The 10,000-nt window shown below is 36.0% G+C and overlaps 1 protein-coding gene across 2 annotated transcripts in view; it reads left to right on the forward strand.

Annotated features, from left to right (window-relative positions):
- LOC125025632 (fragile X mental retardation syndrome-related protein 1-like) overlaps positions 1–10,000 on the forward strand; it is a 67,892-nt gene that overhangs the window by 11,411 nt on the left and 46,481 nt on the right. For both annotated transcript variants that reach the window (XM_047613698.1, XM_047613699.1), the window contains exons 6-8: positions 445–592; positions 3,155–3,436; positions 3,900–4,012. In XM_047613698.1, coding sequence (XP_047469654.1) covers positions 445–592; positions 3,155–3,436; positions 3,900–4,012 — 543 coding nt within the window. The remainder of the gene's footprint in view (positions 1–444; positions 593–3,154; positions 3,437–3,899; positions 4,013–10,000) is intronic.

Below are 10,000 nucleotides of genomic sequence, written 5' to 3' on the forward strand. Positions count from 1 at the left end.
GCATTTACACATGTCTTATCTTCTGCAATTTTTTTTTTTAGTAATTTTGTTTAAACATAGATGGCTCCATAATTGATCTCACCTGTTTACCCAATTCAATTAATTTTATGTTAGTAGTGTCATTGATAGCATTTTAATGATGATGATAATAAGAATGATAATAATATAACCTTTTGCTGAAAATTCAAGGAATGAACTAAACTGGTGAGGTAAGGTTGACCCAGTAAATAAGTACTTGATGAGTAAGTGCTTGTGCATCCATCTGTGTATAAACAAAATTGGCAGAACAAAACTGTTGTGAGCAAGTACCTGGTGCTAACAGGTTCAGAAATAGTTTGTTCCTATTACAAGAAATAAGTAATCAAGACAAAATATAAATATTTTGTAAGAAAATCTTTTAGACTTTGCCAATGTCTCAGAATAATGAGTGTAAAACTCTTGCAGATACATAGAAGAATTTAGTGTACGAGATGACCTTATGGGTCTAGCCATTGGTGCACATGGAGCTAACATTCAACAAGCCCGGAAAGTTGAAGGAGTAACTAATATTGAACTAGAAGAAAATACTTGTGTTTTTAAGATCTATGGAGAGGTCAGTAATCAGGAAAGAGTTCTCCTTTTGTTCAAATCTACTTATATATATATATATATATATATATATATATATATATATATATATATATTATATATATATATATATATATATATATATATTATATATATATATATATATATATATATATATATATATATATATTATATATATATATATATATATATATATATTATATATATATATATATATATATATATATATATATATAATATATATATATATATATATATATATATATATATATATTATCTATGTGTGTGTGTGTGTGTGTGTGTGTGTGTGTGTGTGTGTGTGTGTGTGTGTGTGTGTGTGTGTGTGTGTGTGTGTGTGTGTGTGCGTGTGCGTTTGTGTGTGCGTGTGCGTGTGTGTGTGCGTGTGCATGTGCATGTGCATGTGTGTGTATATGTATATATATGTGTATATATATATATATATATATATATATATATATATAATGTATACACATACATATATGTATTTTTATGTATATACTTTCTTGTATATATTTACATATATATATATATATATATATATATATATATATATATATATGTATGTATATATTTGTATTTATTTATTTATTTATATGTATATTTATATTTATATATATATATATATATATGGAGATATATATTTATATATATGGATATATGTATATTTATATGTATGGATACACTATTTATGTATATGGATATATATATATATAAATGTATAAATGTGTATATATATTGTATATATATACATATATTCATATATATACATATGTATACATATGTATACATATATATGTGTGTGTGTTTGTGTGAACATATATAAGTATATATATACATACATATAAACATACATATACATATTTATGTGTGTGTATAATATATATATATATATATATATATATACATATATATATATTTATATATATATATATATGCATGAATATATATATACATATACATGTATGTGTGTGTGTGTGTGTGTGTGTATGTGTATGTTTATGTATATTTATATATTATTATATGTGCACAAGGTCTATATAAATAAGGTCTCATCCCTATGACATCATGTAAAGCTGGCTCTGAAAAGTATTGCAGGGAATTGGGAGATTAGAGAATGGTAGGATGAGAGAGGGTAATGGGAAAAAAGTCGAGCCAAATCTATTGTGTTTTTAGACAGTAATTCATATATATATGAATGTATATATATATATATATATATATATATATATATATATATATATATATATATATATACACATACATATACACATATATACACATATATATACACATATATACACATATATATACACACATGCGCAGACACACACATACACATGGACACACACACACACACACATGGACACACACACACACACACATGGACACACACACACACACATGGACACACACACACACTCACATGGACACACACACACACACACTCACATGGACACACACACACACACACACACACACACACACACACACACACACACACACACACACACACACACACACACACACACACACACACACACATAGGGACACACACACACACACACACACACACACACACACACACACACACACACACACACACACACACACACACACACACACACACACACACACACACACACACAGGGACACACACACACACACACACACACATAGGGACACACACACACACACACATAGGGACACACACACACACACATAGGGACACACACACACACATAGGGGCACACACACACACACATAGGGACACACACACACACACCCACACACACACACACACACACACACACACACACACACACACACACACACACACACACACACACACACACACACACACACACACACAGGACACACACACACACAGGGACACACACACACACACAGGGACACACACACACACACACAGGGACACACACACACACACAGGGACACACACACACACACAGGGACACACACACACACACAGGGACACACACACACACACAGGGACACACACACACACACAGGGACACACACACACACACAGGGACACACACACACACACACACACACACACACACACACACACACACACACACACACACACACACACACACACACACACACACACACACACACAGGGACACAGACACACACACACACACACACACACACACACACACACACACACACACACACACACACATAGACATACAGGTAGGGAAAATTGTGGGATGCTCTGGCTTTGTGTGCTCCAGTCAGCCACACAGGAGAGAGGGAGATCTTGACAGGTCTCTATTCCCTTAACTAACCTCATGATTATCACAGAACCAACAGGCTTTATGCCACATGACTCTATGTCCAAGATGGACAAATTTGATTAGCTCAGTTACGAGACTTTACTTGTATAGACCTTGTTTATGTGTGTGTGATATAGTTCAACTACAAGTTCCTTTTAAGAAAAATTGTAAGATGTGAATAATATTTCTTTCTTTCCTATACAACTGATGTTTTAGTAATTCACCTATTCCTCCCAAAACAGTCAGAGGAAGCTGTTAAAAAAGCCCGTGCAATGCTTGAATACAGTGAGGAGTCAGTGCAAGTACCGCGGGTTCTGGTAGGGAAGGTCATTGGCAAAAATGGACGTGTCATACAAGAAATGGTGGACAAGTCCGGCGTGGTGCGGGTAAAGATTGAAGGGGACAATGAACCCGAACCCACCACCCCCCGGACAGAGGGCCAGGTCCCCTTTGTCTTCGTCGGCACAGTTGAGGCCATCCACAACGCTTCCGTTCTACTAGGTTACCACCTAGCGCATTTGAAAGTGAGTTGTCCTATTCTTTATCTCTGGTTTCAGAATGATGGAATCTGCAGTTAGTGGATTTGATAGTATTTTATTGTTAGGATGCAGGAGCTGTACTGTTATGTTGTTAGGGGATGTAAAAATTAAGTGGATTGAAATTCAGAGAATTGGATATTTATTTACAAGATATTCAGGCAGACAACAGAAGATACATATGGACTTTCCAGATTTCCTCAATGGGCATTTGGGCATACCTGCATTTCATATTAATGTGTTAGGGAAATTTTCTGTATATTCAGGCATGAACAGCAATTATAATTATAGGGTACTCCTCACCTGGGCAATCGTCCAGCAGGTGTGCAAGACCTCATCTTCTTGATAGAGTCAATGACTTAATGTGATGAGGCATCACCTGGCATTGTAACATGTCACCTGTGGCCAAGGAGTTAAATTAATATGTTGTTTGAATCCTCTTCCCTTGCAGGAAGTTGAGCAGCTCAGACAAGAAAAACTTGAAATCGACCAAAAGTTAAGAAATATGCACACGACAAACAGCCTAGGAAGTAATCAAGGTTATCCAGCCCGTAGGAACGATAGGTGAGTTTGAGAGAGTCCTTGTTGTCTGTTTAACTCTTAACCCATTACTGCCAGGTCACGTCGATAGCCGTCATATAAACCTCTTGATCTGCTGGATACAGCTATACGTGTGACAACACGCTAGAGCGAGTTGAGCGAGATGTTCCAATCCATGTAGCTGACTCCTGCTCCCAGTGGTTGGATGGTTGCCAGAAATCATCTTAGTCTATGACACCGAGACATTTTTGTAGAGCAGGTCACCTTTGTCTTGGTCAAATGATAAAGGGATTTGAAATGCCTTTTGAGATGGACATAGAGAGATGATATTAAGAAGTGAAAGTTATAACATTACATGAACAGATTTTTGTTTATATCACATGGAATAGATAAAACAGTGGGTAGAATTGGAATTACACTTGTGCCAAGAAAAAGCCGTAAGAGGAATATTCAATTTCATTGTTCACAGGATTACTAACAAAGTTACAAGTTTCATCAATTTTTGTTTTCAAGTTTTTCAGTACCATGATAGTTGTTCATTTGTGATCAAAACCCCCCTCCTAAAGCTGTTATTGAGACTAGAAAATTACAGTTCATACTTTAAGCCAGTGGTGATGGGAGCCCCAAGTACCATACCGAACAACTGCTCAGGAAGGAAAAATCAGAAGCACTGAAAACATAGATTTTTCCTGCTCTTGGCTTTGGCACAAGATAATTTTTTGGGTAATGAGTCTAAAAAGAGGCTCTAAGCCTACTTTTGATGATATGACTCAAAGGCATCTTTCCATGATAGGACTGAAATTGTGCTAAGTTATAGATTTCAAATACTTAAAAGGATCATTCACAGTAACCAATTAGAAAATGGCTCCAAAAGGATCATTCACAGTAACCAATTAGAAAATGGCTCCAAAAGGATCATTCACAGTAACCACTAAGAAAATGGCTCCAAAACTGCTTTGAGTACTTCCAGCAGTGCTGGTCCCAGAAATTATAGATCAAATTGTTTGTGCTGCAGAAAAATTTCTGGTGGTAGTATTTAGTGGTACTTTATCATCATCATCATCATCATCATCATCATCATCATCATCATCATCATCATCATCATCAAGAAGGACTACTAGAGGCTGTTCTCATAGGAGTTGCAACAATCCTTTTTACCCCTCCTCCTCCTCCTCCTCCTTTATAAGTGCTTGGCAATTTTTAAGTCAAAGTATAAAAACATCAAAATTGAACTACTCTCGTATACATTTATTTTGTTTGCAAGTTGTTATTATTGGGAGGATCACTATGTAAAAATGCTCTTAATGCACCCATTATGTTGTAAGAATTATGCAAATATGTTTAGGAGATTTGAAAGGAATATACATATTCCACAAATGAATAGTGATATGAATACTCTAGAATTGGGACAAAAAAAGAAAACCATTTTACAAAGAAAAGATAAAAATTGGCTGCTCAAGTATGTTCCACCTTTAAGCATCTGTTCCCATGTGCAATGGGTGAGGATACTTATGATTGTAATTTTCAGTAGGGAAGGAAAAATTATATATTACCCATGTTTCATGAACCGTGCCACATAGTAGGCAGTGTTTGTAAAGATGATGATAAGTTGATATTCACTATAATGAGCTTGTATATTTTTTTATTGAAAGAATACTTTTTTGATCAGCTCATGTGACTAGCACAAGCATCCTTAAGCAATGCTAGGCCTGCCCGTTTAAAAATTAATAATAGCTCATCCTAACCAAGAGTAGTGACCTGTTGGGAAACATTCTAGATCAGAGGCAGTGCCACCAGAGTCTCTGCTGTTTTCACCATCAAGATGATATCTACCCTTTGGTATATTGGAACTTTATCAGAGCTATCATTCAACAAGAGGTGGTAAAGTCCACAAGGCCAGTAGACAGAAGGGTGTCAGTATAGCTGGCATCAGCAGAGGAAAGGCAGATTGAGGTCTTTTCAGAACACAAGTCACAGAAGTAGAATGGATTACACAGCAAGTGCACCCCTAGATATACCCCATCTTCAACCAGGCAAGTTACACAAAGTTGCTAGTTTTGACACTGGCAAGAAAAAAAACATACCCACCCCCCCCTCACACATACATTCACTCACACTCACTCTTGCAAGACAAGCTATAAGAAAGGGATAAAAAAAAAAAAAAGGAAAAGTATCTTGTCACATTTCCTTTGACAGACTTGTGTACCTTGGTATGCAGAACTGGTGCACTATGGTAGAATTGCCTATGCCTCCTGTTGTCAGTGGGTCCAGTGAGCTTTGACCCCTCATTAGGGTAAGAGCACAAGTAATGTGACTTTTATGATGTCCCCAAGATAATCCTACTGGAAGTATCACAAACAATTGGTTATGCTGGGGTGAGGGTTAGCACCCCTCCTTTTCAAGAAGTGAGGCAGACTGGATCCTGCTGGGAGGAGGACCATGGGGACAGGAGTTACCCATACATGTTTTCTGGTGCCACCAACCCAGTGTGAGCCCTGTGGGGCAAAGCCCAAGGAAACCCCACAGGCAGTGGCAGGGTCTGCAGTGCATACTGGACCCTGCATCATTTTGGTGGTGGCAGTTATTAGTCCTACCTATCTCTCCTGTTTACCCACTTCCTTGAATTTTGGAAATATTTGTTTGTATTTTATTGTTTTTAATGTTGTTAACCCATTGGATCTGGATGCTTTACTTATGTGCTTAGGTACCTTGACAAGAGACAATGCGTCCCCTTTGCAATGATAGTGATTTTTTTTTTTCCATTTTCCAGTGTCTTTATTTGCTATTAGATTTACTTTATCCAGATGGTTATAACTTGTATAAGAATAATAACAAGAAGTAACATTTTGTTGATTCTCTCTCTCTCTCTCTCTCTCTCTCTCTCTCTCTCTCTCTCTCTCTCTCTCTCTCTCTCTCTCTCTCTCTCTCTCTCTCTCTCTCTCTCTCTCTCAATATATATATATATATATATATATATATATATATATATATATATATATATATATAATATTCAATTTCCTGTAATACAAGAATTTCCTAAGCAAGGAAATAGCATCCTCCCTGTAGCTGGTACCCATTCAGTCATGGCTCACAAGACAGTACATTCCATGCTCATTTATTGATGAAAATAATACAAAAGCCTCTTCCTAAAGGGTAAATGAGTCTAAATAATCGTCCTCCAAGAGAATTGTGCACTTGTGGTGACTCTTTCACATCACCCCAACCTTTAGCCATAATGCTCACAACAGCAAGTTACCCCGTCCCAAGCCAGATTTTTCCCATGCCATATTCATGTCATTCGCCCCTCAAGCCAAAAATTTTCATGACATGATGGTCACATCATCCAGATCGAAGGGATTAATATTTTTGTAACATTTTAATAATCATACTATCAACCCAACTATTAATATTGACCCAATGTCGATATTAATAGAATCAGAAAAATGAACACATATTCCTGCAAATTCAAGGAATGGGGAAATCAGGCACAGTCACTAGGCCCTACTAATAGACTCCTTGGTGGCTGAGCACATGTGGAGCCATCTGTATATCACAAAATTTACAAAAACAGGGGACAGTACATAAATCCACAGCAGCTGGGTTGAGGGGATCATCCCTGTGGGGGGGGACAGGGTCATTTACAGTTAGCTATCCTATGATATATGTACACAAATGAGGAAGCTACCAAACAAGTGTTTTAGCATACAGCATTTAATAATGATATTGTGCATAGATGCAAGTTTGTGAATGCCAAAAGAACACTTATACCAGTAACAGAAAAGAAGAAAATCAGTGATTTATGACGAAATATTTAGTGAGGTTTTTCTTTAGAAATGTAAACCTTGTGTACATTTACACATGAAACATGCTTTCAATTAAGGCTATCTGATAATATGCTATAGCTTTTAAACTTGTATTTGCGCACTGAATACAAAGTATTAATGTAAAAAAATATAAATAATGATAATACTTAGGTTTTGCTTAACTCTGACAGTTAATACCATACACCATCTTCAAATATGTCTTGATTTGAAATTAGTTGTTACCATTGTAAAGAGTACTTCAATTTGAAGAGCATTTTGGAGATGCATTTTCTTAATTTCGGAAAAATAATGAAATTGTTTTGTGCTGAAAATGATAATACACAACGACACCTGCTGTAAAGTAGGCCATAGGTGTCATAAATACATAGATAACATACCCTACTCTGGCATCTGATGATTTTTATTGCAAAGATAATGTGCATAAATGACTAAACATAATATGCTGGTTCCCCATACCCAACACACATTTTTAAAAAATTATTTTAAAAAGAGACATTGAACTCTGGGTAAAGTAATAAGTTTTCAGACTAAAAATGGGTTTAGTCTATTAAAAAACTGATTGACTGGCAATAGTCTCATCACAGAGTACATTAGATGAACTTTTTATATATATATATATATATATATATATATATATATATATATATATATAACATCATTAGATTTAGTTAAAAATGATAGAGATAACAAACTTCGAAATTGGAAAAAGCATTAGAATGTGAAAGGCAAGTTGGGTTCCAATTTTTTTTATTTTGAAAAAATAGCTGAATAAAGTTTTGTGTAATACTGAAAAAAAGGCCCCAAGATAGTTTGTAATGGTAAACAAATTATAGAAATTTAAAAGTCAGGCCCTTTGCATAGAGTACTGCGACTAATAAAAAAATTGACTTTTTGGATTGGATAGTGGGATAAAAATTATGTATGAAATAAAGTGCAATTACATCCTCTATAACATGCCAAAAAAATATTAGGCATATAAAACTATTATCTTTTCATGGTCAAATGACAGGAGCAAGGTAGGCATCACCCAGGGCAGTCTCCCTAAGTAACTGTCTTAGGATTAACCCGGTGGATCTGTGTGACCGTGAAGTATTGTCGCAAAAAATTTGGCTAAGGGCTAGGGTGATGAAAGTGTTTTTTTATGGGATGATGATGCAGAGTGGCCATTAACAGGAATGTTTCACCCTGAGTGCACAAAGTATTTGGAGGGAGATTGACTCAGTAGGTCTTTAGGAAGAGTTTTTGTTTTATTTCCACTAATAAATGAGTCAAGTGGATTGTCTATGCACTTTTCCTACTCCAAAGAGTATGCTATATCCATGTGCAGGAACCCATACCTACCTGTTCTTAACGAGTAGGTATAGGGTGCATTACCAAAAATTAAATGGTAGAATAATAACAGACTTCATAATATCTCTCCAGGAATTTTATAATAATAATAAGTAACTTTTTATTATTATTATAAAATTCCTGGAGAGATATTATGAAGTCTGTTCAATTTATACAGTCTATAACCATATTGATACTGCACAAGTCACAAATATAGATTTCTGAAAATGGCAAAACAACAAAAATGTCTGCAGAAAAAGTTAATAGCAATGCAAAGAGGAGACAAGGAGTCTTGATACTGTGCATGAGCATTCATGTGGGCCAGGCCTACAAGCCACACCCAGGAGAGTCACCATTCAAAGAAGCCTAATGTCTAGGTATTGGCCCATGTATAAGCTGCAAGGCTTGGATCCAATAGGGTAAACTCTGTTATGTGCAGCAGGGTAATTGATTGCCACAAGGGAAGCAGCTTAGAGTTGTGGTGGAAAAACTTGTTTGTAGCACAATTAGTGTAGGTCGTTATATCTGTTATTGGTTGGATCAATAATGATGGCCACCATCTTCAGGGGCAACCCTAACTATCTCCAGCAGAATTCAGTCTTCAATATTAGAGGTTGCTCCAGTTGATCAGTGTATAATGTCACTGAAATTAAAGCATGCATTTGGCTTCATGTTTCTTATTGCTATGTACACTTTGACTGATGTTGGTAAACTTTATGCAAAAAAGTTTATATACCAAACTTGCATCTGTGGCAGACAGCTGTCCTCTGTGGGATATTAACATTGTTCTAGGTGACTTTCATGTGATATCCAGTTGTGATCAAGTTGGCTATGAGATGATGTTGGTTGAAATGGCTCA

This window comes from Penaeus chinensis, chromosome 5 (assembly GCF_019202785.1).
Source record: "Penaeus chinensis breed Huanghai No. 1 chromosome 5, ASM1920278v2, whole genome shotgun sequence".
NCBI lineage: Eukaryota > Metazoa > Arthropoda > Malacostraca > Decapoda > Penaeidae > Penaeus > Penaeus chinensis.